This window comes from Triturus cristatus, chromosome 4_1, assembly GCF_964204655.1.
Source record: "Triturus cristatus chromosome 4_1, aTriCri1.1, whole genome shotgun sequence".
Classification (NCBI taxonomy): Eukaryota; Metazoa; Chordata; class Amphibia; order Caudata; family Salamandridae; genus Triturus; species Triturus cristatus.
Window position 1 is genome coordinate 883,658,130 of NC_140585.1, and position 22,004 is coordinate 883,680,133.

Genomic DNA, 22,004 nt, shown 5'->3' on the forward strand with positions numbered 1-22,004 from the left:
AAGTGAATGGAGAGAAAGATGACTGGGCAAGGGAGAAGTAGAGAAGGGGAGGGAGAAGTATTTTAGTGGGACGATAGGTTGAAAGAAGCAGAGAAGGTTGTTTGTGGTGGAAGATAATGATCTTGGCAGGGCATGAGCTGAAGTGCAGATGCTGCGGTGCATCTTGGCAAGAGATGATGATGACATAGTCCTTGTGCGGTTAGAACCCTGCAGGGGAGGTTTATTTTGGTGCAAAATGTTAAGATGAATTTTGATGGGAGGGAAATAAAGAATGTGTCTGGAGAAGTGAGGGATGGCGGGAGGAGATGTTGAGGACAAGTGCCTTTGTGAGGAAGATGTTAAAATGGTTTTCTACCCCCAGGTAAAAAAAAACATGCAGTAAAAGATTTGTCATTTTAAATATGGAGGAGATGCTAATTTGTTTCTTGTTTTAATTTGCCTGATTTTATTTTAATTACCGGTGGGGGTCAGGGAGGCAGGGGAGTGTGTGTCACTCCTCAATCTGCAAACCGAAATAGAACTTTATTCTGGGAAGATGTGGAGGGAGGGAGCTCCAAACATGTGCACTCTCATATTATGAGTGAAACTTACAAAACATCAAATGTATATTGTTATGTGGGTTTCATCTGGGCAGTGGAACTCTTGTGGGCATTGACTAGTGATACTTATCTCTCAGCAAGGGCCCCTCAAGTTGGTTTTCAGCGATCACTTTCCCAGTACAGGATAAACAGTGTCATCTCTAAGAACACAGCGGATGGTATAGCAGTCCATAAGAAATAGGGTGGTTTGTGTTCAGTCCATTTTCTGGGTCTTCAGGGATCATCCACAGAACAGAATAAAAGCGTACAGACATGTCTCTGCCCCAAGCTACTTATAACAGTTTCCTCCATTGCCAATGAGATAGTTGCCTTCAGTGACCTTGCATGGTTAATAATATTGCCTTTTCTTTTTAGGCAACAGCATGACCAAGTACATGGAAAAACTTGAGGAGATCAAGAGAAGTAAGTAGTTTGTTTGCTGAAGAGAGTACTGCAGTAGTAAGAGTTATATCCCTGGGTTGGGTGAGCTCTATCTCACAGGGTTTATAGCACACTGTAAAGTGCTAGATCTTTTTAAGCTATTTAATGGAGGGAAATAGCGATTCTTCAAATGAAATGCATAGAGAATCTGAATGTCATTAAAGACACGAAAGCTAACACTATGTATTATTACTTTAATGCCACTCCACGCAGCACTTGAAAGAACGTTACATCAGAAAACAAACCGTCTGGAATAGAACAGTCATAGCATATAATAGGTCCATGTGCAGCACAATATGCTTCTTTGAAATGCAAAACGTGCTCCCTGCATGGATGAACGAAGATAAAGAATCCACTGGAAGCGAAAATCCTTAGAGGGATGAAGCTCCTTATAGGAAGCAAACAATTGGTTATTATCTGAAAGGAAAATTAAACATTAAGACTCCAGTTTCTGCAATCTTGAATAACAAGAAGTCAACAAAACAACGAATAAATACATTTCCATCTATAACTATGACATTTTTCTTTATTAAAAATGTTTTTATATATCTTCTACTATTCTGAAAGAAGGTACATCCAATCATTCTGATGGATACATCTGGCAGTGGATTCCTCACCTTGTGAATATCCCCTGCGCCAGCAACATTCGGAAACTTTTGTAGCAGTCCACGCCGATGGGGTCGAAGACGACGTCACAGAGACACGGCTCTGCTCGCGACTCCGCTGACTTCACCGGCTCCATAAGAAGACCTCGTCGGTGTGATGGCGTCAGTTCCCTTTTTTCCGCGGAATTCGGGAATTGCTGTTGGTAACTTTACTGTTACTTTGTTTTTCTTCTGGGTTTTCTCTGTTTCTCTTCGAAGAAGATGTCGACGAAGAAGTCCGGTTTCAAGCCCTGTCGGGAATGTGGCAAACACATGTTGATTACAGATCCACATGAAGACTGTGTTTGGTGTCTCTCTTCCGACCACGATGTGGATGGTTGCTCTTGCTGTCGCAAGATGAGCTCCAAAGCTCTAAAAGAAAGGGAGGCGAAGCTTTTCATCGCTAAGATGAAAAGAGAGGAAGAAGGAAGTCAAGATCGAGGTCACGATCTAGGTCGGCGTCGAAGTCGACTTCGGGGCATGCTTCGCGAACCAAGAAGCATAAGAAGAAGAGGAGGCATTCTTCTCATCATCATTCTGATAAGAGTTCGGCTCCGAAGTCGAAGTCGCCGGCTCGACGCCGAAAGGAATCCGTGTCTCCTTCACCGGTCCCGGATTCTCCTGGTCCTTCTTCTCCAGTGACTTCGCCGGCTCCGGCGATGCCATCCCCGACGCCGGTTCCATCTCTGGCTCAATCTCCGGCTCTATCTCCGGCTCCGGTTGAGGATCTTCAAGTCCCGGGTGAGCCTGCGATGCCGCTTGTTCCATCGTCGGCGCCAGTTGGCCCTGCATTCCCTGTGCCAGGTCAGGACCCCTCGCAATATCTGAATGCGATGTATGGGGTGTTCGCGAGAGCCATGTACACCACTGGTGCACCTGCGGGTCCGATGGGTCCAATGGCGTTTAATTTGGGGGTGCCGCAGGTCTATCTGCAGGCCCCTTTCATGCCGTTTTTTCCAGTGACGCCGTCTTGGCATCTACCGGCGCCGAGGACGTCGACGCCGCTTCCATCTTCACCGGCGCCGGCTCGACCTCGTTCGACGCCGGCTGCTCCTGCGGATCCACGCTCGACGCCGGTGCCGGCGCCGTCGGATTCGATCACGGCGCCGCCGACGCCGCTTGTGCGGATTCGATCCAGAAGGGAAGCACAGAGTGGTGGATGAAAGGAGGTACCTTTTGGAGGAAGCTGAAGAGGGAGAGCTGGTTGAGTCTGATGAGGTGTATGAGGAGCTTAAGGAGGCTAGTGGACTGGATTTGTCTCCTGAGTGGGAATTCACTCCACCTTCAGATGAACCCTCAAAAGATGTGGCTCCGTATCTATCATGCGGTCATCAGGAAGGCTGCGGAGCTGCTAGATCTTCAGTTGCCAACTACGGAGTTCAGATCGAATATTCTGACTGAGGTGCTGCATTCGCCCACTACAGTTTCGGAGCCTTTGTTGCCCTTTAATGAGGCCATTATTGACCCTGTTCTGGAGGTATGGCGTAAGCCTTTTTCTGCTCCTGCAGTCTCTAAGACGGTCGCAAGAAGGTATAGGGCGGCTCCTGGGGATCCTGAGTTTTTAACGTCGCACCCATCGCCCGAGAGCCTGGTGGTTCAGGCGGCTTGTTCTAGTAAATCTAAGGGTGCTTTCCCTCAGGTTCCGGGGGACAGAGAAGCTAAAAAGGTAGACCAGTCGGCCAAGAAGGTCTTTTCATCGGCCAGCATGGCCCTTAAGTCGACGAATGCGACTTGCCTGTTGGGACGCTATATCCATGCGCTCATGGATTCGGCGAAGAAATTGGCGCCAAAGCTTTCTGAGGAGGATAGAGCCGGCTTCAATGAAGTTTTGACTGATGTCCAGGCGGCAGCACGCCAAGTAATACAAAGTGGGCTGGACACGGCAGACTCAGTTGCAAGAGTCATGGGGTCTTCTGTTGCCACCAGGAGGAGTGCGTGGCTGAAGACTTCTGAGTTCTCCCTGGATGTGCAGTCGACTTTGTTGGACCTGCCATTTGATGGGTCTGGTTTGTTTGGTAAGAAGGCTGATGCTGCTCTTGAACGCTTTAAGGAGAGCAAGGCTGCCGCTAGGTCTTTGGACCTTCAAACCCAGTCAAGGGGGTCTTTTAAAAGATACAGAGGCTTCGGAAGGGCATCCTTTCGTTCATACAGACAGACCCAGCAGCAGCAGCAGCAACAGCAGCAAAGCTCTGTGTCCAAAGGTTACAGACGTAGAATCAGGGGTCGCTCACGTGGCCGTCAACTCTCATCCTCCTCTTCCTCCTCCTCGGCCCCTCCCACCACCGCAAAACAACCCTAGACACGCCATTCTGGATCATGCTGGTCCTGTAGGGGGCCGGCTTACCCATTGTCTGCAAGATTGGGAATCTGTAACTACAGATCTCTGGGTTCCGGATTGGTGGCCGTCAGAATTGGGAAATCAGCCCACTCCAACTCTGAAAGTAAAAAACTTAGGGGTCATTGTGGACAATAGATTGACTTTCAATGATCACATAAGCTCAGTAGTTTCTTCCTGCTTTTTGATTTTGCGAATTCTGAGGGAAATTAAACCCTTTCTTTCTCAAACGGACTTTAGGACAGTTGTTACAGTCCTTGTCATGTCACGCCTAGACTACTGTAATGGCGTTTATCTGAATGCCCAAAATCAACATCTTAATAGGCTTCAGATAGCTCAGAATACAGCCGCCAGGCTTCTGACAGGCATACCGAAATTTGTCTCGGTAAAAGAGTGTTAATTCGGCTACATTGGCTCCCGGTAAAGCAAAGGGTTCGTTTTAAGGCCTTATGCATAGCATTTAAGGCTCTCAACGGTATTGGCCCTGACCATTTGAGGCAAAAATTCCAATGGTATGCTCCGACCAGAACCTTGCGGTCTAAAGGAGCAAAAAATGTCCAGATCCCCATTGTTAGGAAATCCAGCTGGGGAGGCAGGAGCTTTATTACCTGCGCGTCCAAGGCTTGGAACGAGCTTCCGTTTTTTCTGAGACATACCGGAGACCTTTTCTCCTTCAGAAAGGGTCTGAAAACCTGGCTCTTTACTTATTGATCCCCCTTCGACTATCGCTTAAGCAGAACTTAGCGCCAGGACACCCGAGGGTAATCGTGCGCTTATATAAATTTAATTAACATAACAAGAGGAAAACATACTCAGTGGGTGTGTGTGTGTGTATGTGGGGGGGTGTAAATGTGTGTGTGTGTGTGTGTATATATATATATATATATGTGTGTGTGTGTATGTGTGTGTGTGTGTATATGTATATGTGTGTATCTGTATGTGTGTATATATATTATATATATTTGTGTATATGTATGTATATATGTATGTGTGTGTGTATATATATATATATATATATATATTTATTTATTTATTTATTATATTTCTAAGCAAAAAAGTAACAACACTGCACTCCCGGGGCTTCAAAATCACTTAGATTTTAATTTGCATCAGCAACTTCCCCAAAACGCCATCAACTTGTTTAAACCATTACGGTCTTGTTCACGGTAGCTGAGTCTGTTTGCAATTTACGCTGTGTGCTCACATGCCTTATATCCTTATATCCCCCATAGGCATTCTGGTACTCGTAGTCCAATAGTTATTAACGTTTTGATTATTGCTGGATTTGCGCAGTTATTCATATAACAGGGGCCATCCTTTTAATATCTTATCAGTATTTTCACTGAGGGGTGTTCGCATGAGTTCTTAGAGCATAATGCTAATGCAGTCGGCAACGACACCCCACTCAGTTTTAACTTTCCTGAATTCATTTGGACAGTCTGTGTGTGTAATCCAAATCCTTTCACTAGCAACACTTCTTTAAAAAAGATTTCATTTACGTGTCATCAGTCTCTCCAATTAAGCACTCTTAATTGCCAGTCATGCCAACATGGATTCTGTCACCGGACCCCAACCAGTTATTGGGTCTCATCGATCAGAAAGGCAATTAGGCCAAAAACACACACTCACAATATTTCACGAGTATGTCTCGACTTCACAGTGTAATGTAAGGGGCCCAGAAAAATTGCCTGATTAGAAGAAGACAGCAGACCTAAATGCCTGGTCAGGTCCCTCAGAGTTAAAAATTCCTGTTTGAGAACATACCTTATCTGTTTTTTGAATTTTGGTAATCTTTAAGGGCAAAGCAGAACCACATTCACTGTATCTGTAATGTAATCCCAAAAGCTCCAGGAGACCTGAAGGGGGAAATAATGGATTTCTCCCTGTTTACTATGAAGCCCAAACTCTTCAGAAGCGACATGTACAAGTCCTTCAAAACCTGTGTTTGACATTAGGACTTGGTGAGGATATCGCCCGAAAAGATGATCATACGCATGCCTCTTTCTTTGAGCAAAGAAGCTACAGCTCTCATTACCTTGGTAAAGCACCATGGTACCAATGAGAGACCAGAGGAGAGCACACAGAATTGGTAAAGTCGACCCTGCCAGGTGAATTGAAGGTAATGTTGATTCTCCCTGGCAATGGGAATGGTAAAGTAGGAATCTTTCAGCTCAGACTTCTCCAACCAATCTTTCTTTAGCAACATAGCCCTTAAAAGATGGATCCCCTCCATCTTGAAATACCTGTAGACTAAGAATCTGTTCAAATCTCTTAAGTTTATCATGGGCCTTCGCCCCATGTCTGTCTTTGCAGCTAGGAAGAGTGTACTTATGAAACTCTGCGCTCTAAAGGTCCTTCTGCAATGGCGCCTTTCTCCAACATACTTGTTACCTCCTCTTCTACAACTTTCTGCTGAACTGTGGTCAAAATTAGCTCTCTTGGAGGGACAACGTGAAAGGGTTTCCTCAGAAAATCTATTCTGAATCCTTGGACGGTTTCTTAGTCCCAAGGATCCTGCATAATTGTTTCCCAGGCATGGGTAAAAAGTCTTAGTTAGCCTCCCACTCTACCCAGAGAAGAAGAAGGTGAAAACGTTGTACTCACCTTGGTTTTTGTCCGCTTGACTTATTCCCTCTTGCACAATGGAAAAGGCCGCTTTGAGGATAGAAGGTCAGGGTTGCTCCGGCTTGATAGCCTCTGTCAAAGCCTCCTTGCCTGTAGTTCGTGAAGTAGGACCTCTGGGAGCCCCTGCCAGCAGAAAGCCCGTCCAAAAAAAACTGGGCTGATGACTCGGCACATATTAGACTGGGCATTATCAAGGGCAGTAAAGATTGTGATTCACTTGCCCAGGGTCTTTAACATATCTGCGCCGAAGCGAAGGCCCTTCGGGTTTACGGAGGCATTTTTCTCCACTAGATCACCAAGCTTGGGATTTATCTTCATCAGCACCACCTCACGCCTCTCAGCATTTAGCTCAACATTTGCATTTCCAAGTAGAACCATAGCCCTTTGGCTCCATCCCCAGAGGAGGTCTTTATCCAATGGGAGTTCGTTAACATTTGTCTCTTCGGCCATGTCGATAATCCTTGCCAGGGGTGCGACCACATCAAGGAGGCGTTCTGGCATTATTTAGGGGTCCTCTCAAGCCCTTTCCTGGGGTCTCTACCCAACTCAAAGAAGAAGGTGATTAGCTCCGGTTCCAGGTTTGCGGTAAGGCACACCTTATTATGGATAACAGGCCTTGAGCATTCAGCCTTCAGGACATTCTGGGCTTCCTTCTCTAGTGGGTTCCTGATCCATCATTTGATAAACTTGCCCACATGGTCAGGGGGCCACCACTCGGCACTCCTGGGGTGCTTAATGTTGTGTGGCAAAAACATCAGGTCTCCTAAAGGATCTTTGACTCCACCCTTGGAGGTAGTAGGGATCTTATCCTCCGTAAAAAGGTCATCCCCATCAAAGTCCCTGTGATCAAGGTTTAATACATATTCGTCTAAGGCAGAGGTCTTCCAGGGGAGCCGTGGAGTCATGGGAAGGGGGTCGCGCTCTTCATTTAGCAAAAAAACACAGCAGTAGTTAAAATGCTTGGGCTGGAGTGTTATTCAGGGACTCTCCGCTGTGAAATCGACGGCTGGCAGACAGCTAAACAAACCTTTCTACCAGTGTGCTGATGGCCTGAAAGAAATGCAAATGTGCACAAGGAGTTAATCTGAAATCCTTTACTTTTGCAGATTAACTAGTTGTGCACATTTGCATTTCTTTCAGGCTAGCAGCACACTGACAGAAAGGCGTGTTTAGCTGTCTGCCTAGCTTGGATTTCACAGCACAGAAGGGTGCTGTTGCACTTAATTGATCGAATCACTTGAAGCTTTTTAAGTGTTAGTGCATAGATTTAACTGAGCTGTGAAGTGCTTGCTTTTAATTGTTATTGTATTTACATAGCGCTTACTATCCCTGAGAAGGTGTTGAAGGGACAGTTATGTAAACAAAATTGCATTACATAGGGTCTGGGTATTACTTAAATCTATGGGCCTCATTTACAATGAAATGGTGTAGGGCAGCGCCGCAAGCATTTTTGCTGCTCTGCCCTATGCCAATTCGAAAGGGCAGGAATGGACCATATTTATAAGATACGGTGCATTCCTTACGTTTCTGCCGGCGCCTAATTTGGTGCCTAGCGCCAGTGCAGGCACCCTTGCATCATGATGCAAGAGTGTCTGCATTGTTGGCAGGATTGTTTTTGTGCAGGAAGGCATACCTTCCTGCACAAAAACAATCTGTGGAGGCTTTTCCTCTTTCTATTTGTGCTGCATATAGAAAGAGGAAATAATTGAGGAGAAATAATGATATTCCTCCTCGTTATGCACCTCCCTGGGGCTGCGTACAGTTTTGATGCATCCTCAGGTTTACAGATCCTTGTAAATCAGGGAATGTGTAAAAACCCATGGGTGTTGCGTGGGTACTCCCACCACAACGCCCATGGAACGCCCCCTGACCCAGTGTAAGGCAACGCAGCGTCTTGCGCTGCGTTGCCTTACACCATATCTAGGAGGCCATGAAAAGCCATGCAAAGTGACTTTGCGTGGCCTTGTAGAAACCAGAGTGTCAGAAAAGTTATGCACCGTCAGCGCAAGGGGCTTGTAAATAAGCCGCTATATTTTGGAAGCACCATTTTATCGTAAAACATTTAGCGCATTTTGTAGTGGCCGATCTTATACTATGTGTAATGCAAGTATAAAATAAAGACTTACATATTCACAGTGCTTTCTGTCACAGGCTGTGACCACATAGCACTAAAAATACACAAGTCACTATTCTCCACTGCGAAATCCCCATTTAATTCTGTGGCTCTCTGATTTGACACAGACCTTTGCAGTACATTAACTAATAGAGGTTTCATTATGTACTATTGTGCATTTCCCACTGAGTAACAACTTTTATTTATTTATTATTCATTGAAGATGCCCGTTATTTTATATGTAGCTTCCTGACGGTGAAAGACCAAAAACATACAGAATAATTTGTTTTTAGCCACACCATAGACAAAGCCTGTATGTTCAGACTCTCAAGGCCCTCCAACCCTCCAAAACATGACTGAAGTTAACAACAGCAGCTAACTAATATAACCAGGAGTCAGTTTTTGCTAAAATAGAAGCATTTATTTTCATAATGTTAAAAATAAAAACCTTTTTAGAAGAACAGTATAATGCAAGTTTAAGGGACCACTTCCTACCTTGGAATTAAAGCATACTACTTGGGCCTTACAGTTCATCATTAATGATTGTAAATGGTATGTTTTAATTATGATGAATGATGTTGAGCTACATCCAGTTACATGCAGCTTTAAATGCCAAGCCATCAGCATCCCATGAAATATAGTATGGTTTTCCTCTGATGCCATGCAATTAAGTTGCAGCCCATACATTTACAACCATTATTTCAAGGGCCACTGGGATTATGTGATTGTGCGGCCGCAGCAATTTTAGCATAATTATAGATTTGCTGCATTTGACACATAATCCATCATCTGCCGCATAATCTGCCGCTTTAAAAAAAACTAAAAAACATTTTTTACTCAAAATTCAAATGTTACTAAAAATCAGCAACAGGTGCTGCCGCTCAATAGAAGGCCCTTTGTAAAGTTGCACTGGTCACCTTTTTGTTGCTTATTGCTATATTTGGGTGTTAAACTGATACTAATGAGGTGCAACCACAGTTTGACCGGTTCTCTGGAGAACATTTATATTTATCAATGATAAGGAGTACCAGGTTCTAGAAATTTTTGTCAGGAGGGGGTCCTTACGCCTAAAAAAGTTTGACGGAGGTCTCAGCATCAAAAAGGTTTAAGACCATTGGTCTAAGGGTAACTTCATGCCGAGGTTCCTCCTCTCCCAAGTCAGTTTCTTGAATGCTTCTAGGGTCATCTGATTATCTTGTGCTGAATTGGACACCTCTCAATATTGTGCCGCATAGGACACCATTCACCTTTGAGATGCTTGACCTCCCATCTTTTTAGAGATGCTTGGATCTCCCATCCAATTAAAAGGTATCAACCCTTACTCAATGTGTGTAGACTTCCTCCTTCTCTTTCCTCCTTTGTCCCCGTAATCGTAGAGTCTCCCTCCGAGATGGACCAATAGTCATTATCATTATCATACCCTATAGATCTTTTCTTAACCATTACCTGATCATGTGTTTCACTTACGCAGGTACGCATTTCATGTTGTATTAGTCTCTCTTTAATTAATCTTCCACCGTGAAATCTCATGCCTCTCTCTCTCCTGATCTGAAATATCAATATAATCTGGGGAGGAGGGAGGGAATACTGAGAAAAATTTGAATGAGCCATTTATGGATTTGTAGGTTAAAGTGGGACACAAAGCTCTACTTAAGGGTCTCAAATAGCAAAATCACCAAGGAAATGAGCATTGCTCTGTAGGCAACTGCTTTATAAATGGGCAGGTTAGACACTTGCGAGTGATCAGCTGCTCAAGAGACACCTGCGGGCAATCATGTTTTCGAGGACACATTGCAACTGTCAGCGTGATATTGCAGTGTCTCCTGATGACCGCCCAGTCTACATTGTGAAATAATACAGCAAAGGCCAAACAAAGATGGTGAGACCCTACGCATTGGGGCGGCAAGGCTGTTGCCCAATGCTTTCATCTCAAATCTGCCCAACTCGACCTTTCCTCAGGATACGCGTCAGGCGCTAGTGGCCTACGACGAAGTCCCAGTAGGCCGTGGAACATCCAGCAGTCTGCTACAGCAGCCGCTCTGCAGGGGCCTGTTGTAGCAGGAAGCATGCCAAATGCAGGCTGCCTCAGCAGATCGGACCGCCGGCCTTTAAAGCAGCGAGGGAGCAGTGCGGGCTGCGCGCAGCTCCGAGAGGTATGTTGCGATTAGGGCATAATTAGCCGCAAGACTGAGAATACGCTGCATGGTTTACGTAGAATCTAAGCTAATTCTAAAACGATAACGTTAAGGTACGCAGAGAGGGTGAACCCTTGAATTGAAGGAAAGTTGTTTCCATACATTGGAGACAGCATGACAAATACCGTATATACAGCAAAACGACAAAATTAAACAGTGACTGTAAAGATGGAAATAGAAATGTACTTATCTGTAAGGAGCAGCATTTAAAAGAGGCAGATGGTTCTGTCCATGGACTTATTATGTGCTGCGTGAAGTGGCATTAAAGGAATAATGCATTATGGTAGCCTCCGGTCTTGTAATGAAATTGCTGCTTAATTTATGAAGGGTGGTGGTTATCATGGTATGCACGGACCGTTTGTGTTACATTTTCCTAAATCTAACCTACATGATGTTGTTTTTAATTTTATGGAGAATTAGGTACTCCTTTGTATGTTGCTAGTCGATTGTGTGCTGTTGAATTTGGCTTTTATGTTAGAGGTCATACAAGCCAGAGGTCTCAAAGTGCTCTGATGGCAAGATGCAAAGAACTCGAGCGAAGGCTCAGGGTCCCACATAAGGATCTATGGCCTTGAATATGAGTTATGTGGAGTGGCATTTCTGTGTGGAATTCCGCTGTACTGGATCGTGACTAACCCCAGTGGTTCTGCATCTTTTTTTTTTTACGGCTGGAAATTACAGACAGGAAAATTGCTTGAGGCTTAGGTTTCAGTGCAGCCAGGCATCTTGCCCTGGCCCGGACTGAACATTTACCATGAGAAGGGGAGAAACTTGCAGTACTCTCCCCGACAGGGCACATTTCCTCTTTCCCCCACTGCTCACCCTCCCTTCCACCACCCTGCAAACCAGCCTGTCATCATTCAGCACTTGCTCGGAGCCCTCGGAATAGGGAATACTGTGTGATATGTAGAGGCGGAAGGGGAAAAAGTGCAGTGGCAGGGGAAATCATTTCATGCTTCAACCCCTAAACCCCCCGCCCACTGCCACTCCCCATCACCTTTTTTGTCAAAGTGAGAGGTCGGCCTTGCACAGGAGCAGAGCTACAGAATAAAACTTGTATTTATCTTGCAAATTGCATCCCACCCATCAACTGTTGCTAGAATAAATTCACCTCAAAAAGTTGCTCAAATTCACGGGCAATGGAAACCATTCGCATCCTAAAAATCTTACATTCAGAAAAATGTTCCCCACCAAAATCACTTAAAAATTTACAGATTTATTCATTTGTTACTTCCTTTTTTGCTGCTTTTTCCATTCTCTCACCACCCAGTCCCACACCTCACTTTATGGCTCATTTTTCTTCATCCACCCTAAATATCCAACATATCGCATTTCCTCGCATGTGTTTTTTTGTACTGCATCTATACTGACAGATTCAGGCTCACTGTTCAGCTCTCTGTGCCAAATTCTTTGGATTTGAGACCAAAGATGGACTCTCCCTCAACTTTGGGATACAAGAAACATAGGCACTAATAAATAGGTGTTTTTCTTGACTGAAACCTTCTTCGACACAATGTTATCCAGTGTCGCAGTTGGTCACCCTCACTCCCTTTTCGACACCATGGGCAACCTGGTAATGTTTCAGTCCTGAGTGAATGAACTAGGTCTGTGGTTCTGAGAACTATGCTATCTTTTTGTCATTGCTTAATTTGTTTTCATGTCCATCAGAATACATCACCATTTTCATTGTGTTTGCATGGGCTTTATAGTTTTAAAATATGGACAAGGCTATACAGGCTTATGGCAGAAAAACCGTGAATGGGTATACAGGGCACAGCGCAGGACTGGTTTGTCTCCTTCTTCAAAGACTGTTCCAGTCGGTCTGTTTGTCTACATTCGGCTCTCCTAAGGTTCAACACACCTGTGGGGTGCCCCAGGGGACATCCTTGTCCCCTCACCTTTTCAATTGATATATACATCCTCTAGTGTTCACTCTGAGAAAAATGAAGGTTTAAAGCTTTTAATTATGCAGATGCTATGCAATTTCTTTTTGCTATCGACAGTTCATCAGACTCCAAAATACAATTCTATTCATCCGTGACTGGATGAATAGCAATCAACTTAAACTAAAGTCCGATAAGATAGAGATTGTCCTGGCTAGAGGCACACAAAACCTATGGAGTTCCAATTTTTGGGCAACTGAAATGGGTACCCCTCCTCAGCCAAAGAACTCAGTTAAAAGTCTTTGACTCCTTGTTGACAAAAAAACTTTCTACGAATCCTCAAATAGGGGCAGTAGTGTCATCCGGTTTTCTCCAGCTCAGGATGATTAGGAAAATTGGTAGATCCTTGAAGCCCTTCTCCAGGATATCCTCGCTTTCGTTACCTCCTGAAAAGAATATGCTAATTCACTCTACGTTGGTCTCCCGAACTACCTGACTTAGAGATTGCAACTGGTACACAACCAGGCAGCTAGGCTGATCTACTGACAGCCTAGGAGGTGCCACATTACCTCCCTGATGAGGAAACGACGTAGGTTGCCGGTGAAACAGTGCTTGGCCTTTAAGACGGGATGTATCATATTTAAATCCATCCGTGGTAATTGCCCTGAGTTTATTTCTTCCCGAATTCAAAAGTGCACTCCCTCCCGTAACTTGAAGTCATCTCATCTTAATCTCTGGCTATCCTCCCTTTTAAGAAGAAAAGACTAGGAGGTTTTAGATTTTCTGTATTGGCCCCTCGGTTCTGGAATTCTCTTACACCCAACATCAGAATGACTGTTGATCTTCTAAGTCAGACAACTTTTGAAGACATGGCTCTTTACACAAGTATACAAATGACATTTTATGCTGCAGCTCTGCTCCTCCTATACTCAGCGCCAAGAAACCAATTGGTGAACATGCACTATATAAATATTTTTACCATAACAGTGGTCCTTTGTGGTAACAAAGGCATGGAGATCCACAATCCACTCTGTATAAGCCTTTTCTGATGGATACATCTGCCAGTGGATTCCTCACCTTGTGAATATCCCCTGCGCCAGCATTCCACGGAACTTTTCTTCCCCAGCATTCCACGTCGACGTGGGCGACGTCACAATACATCGGCTCCGCACGCGACTCCGTACGACGTCATCGGAGCCATAAGAAGCCCACGTCGGCGTGGTGACGTCAGTTCCCTTTTTTCCGCGCCGTCGACGCGCAACGGTTTTTTCCCAGTGCTCTCTAGATACTTTGTAATCTAGTGGTGTATTCTTGTTAAAATCGGAATGTCTTCGACGAGGAAGTCGGGCTTTAAGCCCTGTAGGGAGTGCGGAGGCCTGATGTCCATGACGGATCCGCATCAGAATTGTTTATGGTGTCTCTCTTCTGATCATGATGTGGATGAGTGCGGGTGCTGTAGGAGCATGAATCCTAAAGCACTGAAGGAGAGGAAGACCAAACTCTTCATGAAGAAGATCGGTGAGGAGAAGAGAGGGAGGAAAAAGGAGAAGTCCAGGCGGGAGTCTTCGACTTCGAGGTCGTCGAAGTCGAAGAAGCACCATAAGAAGAGGAAGCATTCTTCTCGGCGTCGGTCCTCGAAGTCTAAGAGGTCGAGGTCGGCTTCGCCTCGTCGACGTCAAAGCAAGATCTTGTCTCCTTCGCCTTCTCCGGATAAGGCCTAGTAGATCGCACTCACAAAATAGTGAATCTGCCTGAGCTTGAGCCTCATGTCGATTTCTACAAGAATGAAAACACCATCCACTGGTTTCATCTGAGCTATTGTGCTGGTGGAAACATAAGGTGGTTGGCCAGGATCCTGTTAAAACTTCACCTGTGACGATTCACATGATAGGGCCCATGCTACATTGCCATCATATTCTTGCAATTAAAATTCAGAGTTGCTGATCCTCCCCAATGTCATTAAGTCATTACCAAGGATATTCACATGTGTTGGTTGTGATTGCTGACCATTTAGGAAGGTTGAGAGCTTGGGTGTTTCAAAGTCTTAACGGGCTAGAATATTCTGGATGTTGTGTGGCTACATGAGTCCAGGTCCCAGGTGGAGTCAACACACACTACCTTTCACATTGATACGTTGAGATACAACAGTGATATTTTCCCCATGCTAGTGGAAAGAGGGCTCAGACTAAGCACTTGATCTTCATTAGAAGCAAGTTTGATGAACTTGTTTATCAGCAATGTGATGATGTGTGTCGTCACATTGCATGATGCAAATGTGGCAGCCATCTTGAGAGTATAGAAAATATAGAAAACCATGCTTTCAATACTTTGCACTTCCTCGGCTAGTGGACTCTGGTTCTTTACAATTTGGCAGTTGTTAGGGTTTCTGCCGCTACATAGAGCTGACGAAAGGCAGTGCTGACTATAGTGAGAGAGCGCAGAGAAACTACAGGAAGCAGAGCTAGCAGCGGCAGATAGCAGGCAGCGTCAGGTGACGGGAACCGCAAATAGTACTGAGGCACTCAGTGTACCCTCCGGCCCCTTCTGCGACTACCAGGCCTTCTCTGCATGCACCTACAATGCTCCTGCTGCCTCTCGTACCTGTCTCTCATAAGACAATACTTATGGCACCGTTAAGGATGGTTTCCCAAGAGATGGGATAGGGGAGCTACAAGCAGGAAGGCAGTGGACAATCTTATTTAGCGAAACCTAAAAAATCTAGTTATTTACCTTTTTATGGCAGGCTCCATCCAAAATTCAACTTTACCGCTTACTGGAGCTAAGGCGAACTTGACATGTTCATACAGCTTTTAGGGAAAATTGGTTAGTCACTTTTGTGTGATGGACAGCTGTGCTATGATGATCCCCTGCTAGGCCTGGAAATCTTTCTTGTGTTTCAGCCATTCAGATTGGGTTAGAACACCTTCTTTGGTTGTCATTGCTGAAAATGTATGTTATAGTAAGCTCCCGCCCAGGCATGCAACTACTTCCTGACCACCCATCACCTGCCTTGCTGGTGCTCCCCTGAGGATGATTTAAAAAAAATGTTTTTATTCGTTTACAAAAAGAACCAGTTCACATTAAAGTACAAAGCATGATAGACAATTTACATGAGTCAGCAAGCAATCGGAAAGAACTATTGCTACAATACACATTGACAATGGGACACTCTACCAAAGATGGGGTAGTGCACTCTTATACATCCACAATGCAGTTTGTATAATCTGCTAGGCTAAGTACAAGCGACCACCAAATTTTTACTTGCAGCCAACCTAACCAATGCAATTCCGTGCACGTAGGCCTCCTGACTTCCGGGCCATCACAGACCAGCATGTAATCATTCATTGTCCGCATTATTACCCTGTGTTGTCACTAGGTATTGTGCAAACAGACCCCAGAATTTGGGGGGGGGGGGCAGCAACTCATTATATACGTCGGACTGGGTATTACAGTAGATCATATCCTGCTCCCAGTCTGTCACAGTTGGTACGGGACCACACATCCAGCGCATTGCAATTCTACGTTTAGCCAATAGGAAACCCATAGAGACTAACTTTCTGATGTTCTTATTGAGGTGTTTCGTGTTTCCCAAAAGCACTAGAAGGGGATCAGGGGAGAGGAATTGATCCGCTATGGCATTTAATGCTTGAAAAATGTGCTTCCAAAATTCCGCTACTGGAGGGCACAACCAAGATACATGTAAAAAATCTGCCTCTGCCACCCCACATCTTTCGAAGCGATCTGTGTTCCTGAGCCCATAGCGAAATAGTCTCTTCGGCGTGTAGTGCACCCTATTCAGATACTTGAAATGAACCAGTCTGTGCCTGCCATTGAGTGAGATCTTTTGCGCGGCTTCAAAGAAGCAATGCCAGCTATCAATGGTGAGGGCAACACCAATATCATTCTGCCACTCCAGTCTAGCTTTGGAGTATTGCGTATATTGAAAGGCTTGTGATGTGGCATAGAGTTTCAAGACTAATTTAATGGGGGACTCTGAGCGCAGAAGAAAGGAAAAGGCAGGTATTTCCGGAGGTTCTTGTAGTTCATTGCCAAGCAGCGCCCTCAGCGCATGACGGGCTCTAAAAAAGTGAAATTGTGTTAAAGCGGTAGGGTCAGGTATGCCCGCTGCCACCTCCTCCCACATGCGTACTGTTCCCCTCCTTAAAAGATCACCCATCACATGTATCCACAGGGTGTTTAGCGAGCGGAGTGCTCCTCTTTCAGAACTTATAGTGAACCATTGGCACCATTCTACAGGCATAAGTGGAGAGTACAATTGAGCTCCAGCACGCTGTTTTAGTCAAATGTGCCAGGTGTGTACGATAGAGTTAACTGAGTCCAGCACGCTGCAACACCTGATAGGTGCTTGGGTTAGCAAACGCAAGAAGGGGTCAGGACTTGCTACTACCTTCTCTATTTGGAGGTGGGGTAAATTATGTGGATCGTGAATCCAACTGTGAGCATGCAAGCTTTGCCCCACCCTGTAGTACAGTTGTAAATCCGGTGCACCCAGGCCCACCTCAGAGTAGGGCAAAGTTAGGATATCCAGCTTGACACGTAGAGTTTTGCCTGCCCATGCCAGTTTGCCCATCAGGGTCCGTAGCGTTTTAAAAATGTGTTGGGGGACAATCACAGATATATTGACGAAAAGAAAAAGGAAACGGAGGAGTGCAATCGTTTTCATCAAGGACAACCGGCCCACCAATGAGAGAGGAAGCCAAATCCACCTGTCTGTATCTTCTTCCAGTTTGGTAATGGCTCTGCCATAATTTGCCCTAAGTACTTCTTCCGCATCGGAGTGAACCTGGATCCCCAAGTACCTAACCGTATCAGGTGTCCATTGGAGGGGATAGTCTAAGGTCTTCAGCATTGTGGCCGGGGTTAATGGGAATATTATAGATTTGTCCCAGTTGATTTTAAGACCCAAGAGACTGCCAAATCATAACACTTCTCGGATTATTGGGGAGAGATTCGTGTCCGGGTTCCGTATATACAGTAGCATATCATCCGCGTAAGCAGAGACAATGAGATTGTAGTTGGGGAAACGCAGACCTCTATTACCGTGGTATTCACGAAGTGCCCGCAGCAGGGCTTCTGCCGCCACAGCATATAGTAGTGGTGACAAGGGACACCCCTGACTTGTGCCTCTGGATTTCTGAATGGGGGAGGAGACAGCGTCCCCTAAGCGCACTTGAGCTGTGGGAGAATTATAAAGAATCGAAATTAATTGAAGGAAGACTTCCCCCTACACACAGGCACCTCAGGACCACTAGCATGAATTTCCATTCGACAGAATCAAAGGCTTTTTGAGCGTCTAAAAACACTGCTGCTGCCTTAACATCTGGTTTAACGTGTTGCAAGGCACCAAAAACTGCTCTCAGATTGTATGATAGCATGCGGCCAAGCACGAAGCCCGCTTGTTCAGGGCCTACCATGAGGGGCAAAAGAGGGGACAGTCTATTGGCCAATATTTTAGCAAAGATTTTAGTGTTGACGTTTATTAACGACAGTGGTCTGTAAGACAAGCACTCTTAAGAGGCTTTGCCAGGTTTCAATATTGTTACTGTCAGTGCCTCACGCATAGAGGGAGGCATGATGCCAGTCTCCCATTTCTTGGAACAGAGTGCTCAAGTGTGGAATCAGCAGGTCACCAAAAGCCTTGTAAAAGGACACAGTGAGCCCGTCCTGACCTGGGGTGCTCCCATCATGCATGGAATTCAGTCCCATACGGATCTTGACAGCGTCAAGGGGCCTCATGAGGTATTCCTATCACTATCCGTCAGCCATGGCAGCTGTATGTATTCCAAGTAATTCATTATGCTCTCCTCATCTGGGGCAACTTTGGAGCTATACAAATCCTGATAGTATCGGCCGAATTGGTTAACTATGTCCGCCTGCTCTTTTAAAACCGTGCCCTTCTCATCCATCAACTCAGCAATGACTCCAGTCTCAGACCAACGGTGAGCCAGTGCCGCCAATACTGAGCCCGGCCTATCCCCCTCTCCGTAGGTTCTGGCCAATGTGTATTTCCCCATGTGTTTAATTTCACTATCCGCTTCCTCGTGGTACTCATCTAGTGTTTTTTTTCAGTTGTTCTAGAATCTGTGGGTCATTCTTGTTCAACACCTCAGTCTCCAGCACACTCAATCGATCCTCTAACAAAGCAAGTCTAACTCTAATGGAACGGAGCACTCCAGAATGTTTATTGATGGCACCCCTTCGTATGAACACCTTAAATGTCTCCCATACCGTGGCAAAAGAGTCTACTGACCCAAAATTGGTTTAAAAAAATTCAGTAATGGCGGCAGCCAATTCGACCTTAAACACTGCGTCTAGCAGAGAGTATGGCGGAAATCTCCACAGGAAAGGGGGAGGACCCCAAGGGGGAATTTCAACCTATAACAATATAGGAGATTGATCGGAAAAGGAGCGAGCCAAGACTGTTCAATCCTGTACCCTAGATATTAGCGCTTCCGATATTAACCAGTAATCTATTCGAGTGTGTGTATCGTGGCATGCCGAATAATGCGTGAACCCACCCCTCCCAGGAGATTTAGTTCTCCACACGTCGACCAGATGCAATTGTAGCGCTATGTCAGCAATGGCTCTAGCAACAGCAGATGGGCGCCTAGGAGGACCCTTCGATCGATCAAGCGCAGGGTCTAATACACAATTAAAATCTCCGCCCCAGATTAGCGGCAATAAAGAGCAATCTTTAATGAGTGACTATATTGAATGATAGAACTGGGGATCATCGTAATTCGGCCTTTAGGTATTAACAATTTGAAAGTCAGCAACCCTACCGTAACACCTTGAGATTACATATCAACCAGCAGGGTCCGCCCTGCTCTCTCCAAGATGAAGACCTGATTTAGGGTTCACCCAAGTGAGCACGTCTCTAGAATGCGAGGTAAAGCCAGCTGCTTGGAACAGACCTATTAGGCGTCGCATTGTGAGCATAGCGCAATTAGGGGCAAGGTGCGTCTCTTGAAGCAGGGCAATGTCTACTTCCTTTCTTTTCAAATACGCCAGTATTTTGCCCAACTTTCTATGGTCGTTCAGACCCCTCACATTCCAAGTCATGAGCTGCAGGCTCTTTCTATGTCCCCGACCTGTTTCGCAGTGTGTCATTCGCGGCTACCATATGATTGGTTCGTCCCAGCAGCAATGTGAAGTGTGTTACCGTAATCACTCACGACTCTCATGTGCATGTGCAGTGTTCAAAGTAGAAACCCAGCCCCTCCCACGCCATGTCATCCCCAACTAAATAGGTGGCCTTCTGCCCTCCCTACTAGCAATTACTATAGCACATAAAACTGAAAACAACAGTTGTGCAACAAAAGGCACTGAGTAACATACAATAAATAAGCTTGAAATGCATTGGGTCGGATGTTACCTGCCAACACTTCTGTGTGCCACAGTGCCGCACCGCCACCAAGCATCTGCAACGAGACTACCACTGGAGAAAGAGAAAACTCAAGAGGAGCCTCACAAACAGTTCCTGAACCATAGTGTCTCTCACACAAGAAGGTCCCAGTGGACTAGCACCGCAATTCCAGCTTATGCAAATAAGGAACAACAGTTTAGTAGAACTTCACGCAAATTAGCAAAAGGAGCAGTGATTTGTGAACCACAGTAGTGGAGACCCCACTAAAGCTCCCACTTCCAAACCCCTCAGGCCACTTCAGAAATTATTCACGTGAGGGTGGGTCCCCGCTGGAGCCCTAGTGTTGTGTTTTTCTCTTTAGTCGTTGTCATCAAGACCTCCACTCGCACCATCCGCTTGGCCGGCCTCCGTCTGGCCTTTCCTTTGTTTGTTGAGCCTGTCCCAGTCTTTGAGGGCTTTTTGGAGGGACTGAGGATCAGAGAAAATCTTCGCCTTCCCGTTCAAGATCACTCTCACCGCGCCGGGTACAGCATCGCATATTCCACACTTTGCTCCCTCAGCATGCGCTTCAGTGGCGCAAATTGCTTCCTGGCCTCCCGGACCCTGAGGGTGAAGTCCGGGAACAAAGAGAGAGAGGAACCCTCATATTGTAGATTGCCCAGTTCTCTCGCCTTACTCAGCGCCACATCTCTGTCTCTATAGCTCAACAGCTTCGCTATGATAGGCCTTGGAGGGGCACCCGGGTGCACACACTCCACAACAAACATGGAGGAAAAGGTGGCAGCACCCAGCTGAATAGTGAGCAAATTTTCTGTGAAGATCTCCATGTTACCCATTGCAGTGGACTCGAGAAGGCCTATAATGCGCAGGTTACTGCACCTCGATCTAGCCTCCAAATCCTCAGCTCTGTCCTGTAAGGTGACCAGGATCTTCTCCACCTGTTTCTTTGCGCTGTTGGACTTAGTCTTGGCCCCCTCAGTTTCAGTGATCCTTCGTTCGGCCAGATCAAGTCGTTCTGCATTCTTGTCCACCCTCTCGGACATGCGATCCATTCTATAAGACAAGGTGTCTATTTTTGCATTGATCGCTGACAGACCCTTCTGCATGGATGCAAGGATCGTTTTGATGTCGCCAATGGGGTCTTCTGTTAATTCTTCAGACTCTAATGCCGCAGATTCCGCAGCATCTTCTCTGTGTCTGGACTTTCGCTGCTCAAAGCTCAGCTTAGGCTGTGACTTGTCTGGTTTTCCCATACTGACACTGTTCCGTATTGGTGCAGGTAGCGCAGAGTCAACAACTACAGTTGCTTCTCCAACAAGCGTGAGCACCCACCGATGCCGGTCGCGGGCCCCGGAAAGGGAGTCAAAGAGGTCTCCCCAGCTCAAAGCACGCCAATCCACTCTGGGGGCGGTATTCTGACCTGTCTTGTGCCACTATTCGAATGACCCCCCTCGCTTTTCTCATCCAGAGGGGGTCTATGCAGCCACACGTGCAGCTCCTAAATGACCAGGGCCTAAGGCAGGAGCAGAACTGCCCCACGGAGATGAGGCCTCACACACCCAGCAATCCGTGTGGGATCACCAAGTTCGATGTAGGGCCAGACACACCAGCACTCGCTCGCAGTCTTATGAAGGGGGCTCAAAGCAGGCAGCGACTCACCCTCCAGGCCGCGCACCAGGCCCCAGCTGACCAGCCTGCATTCAAGGGTTCCCCGCCGCACCTCAGCAGAGGTTCCTGTAGCATCCCACTCGCTACTGACCTCCGAGTGATATCAATTCTTCAGCGCGCCGGTAGTGGTGTTGA

The 22,004-nt window shown here is 46.0% G+C and overlaps 1 protein-coding gene across 4 annotated transcripts in view; it reads left to right on the forward strand.

The window, feature by feature from the left end:
• CEP41 (centrosomal protein 41) overlaps positions 1 to 22,004 on the forward strand; it is a 295,708-nt gene that overhangs the window by 207,297 nt on the left and 66,407 nt on the right. For all 4 annotated transcript variants that reach the window (XM_085653604.1, XM_085653606.1, XM_085653603.1 and 1 more), the window contains one exon: positions 954 to 1,001. In XM_085653604.1, coding sequence (XP_085509730.1) covers positions 954 to 1,001 — 48 coding nt within the window. The remainder of the gene's footprint in view (positions 1 to 953; positions 1,002 to 22,004) is intronic.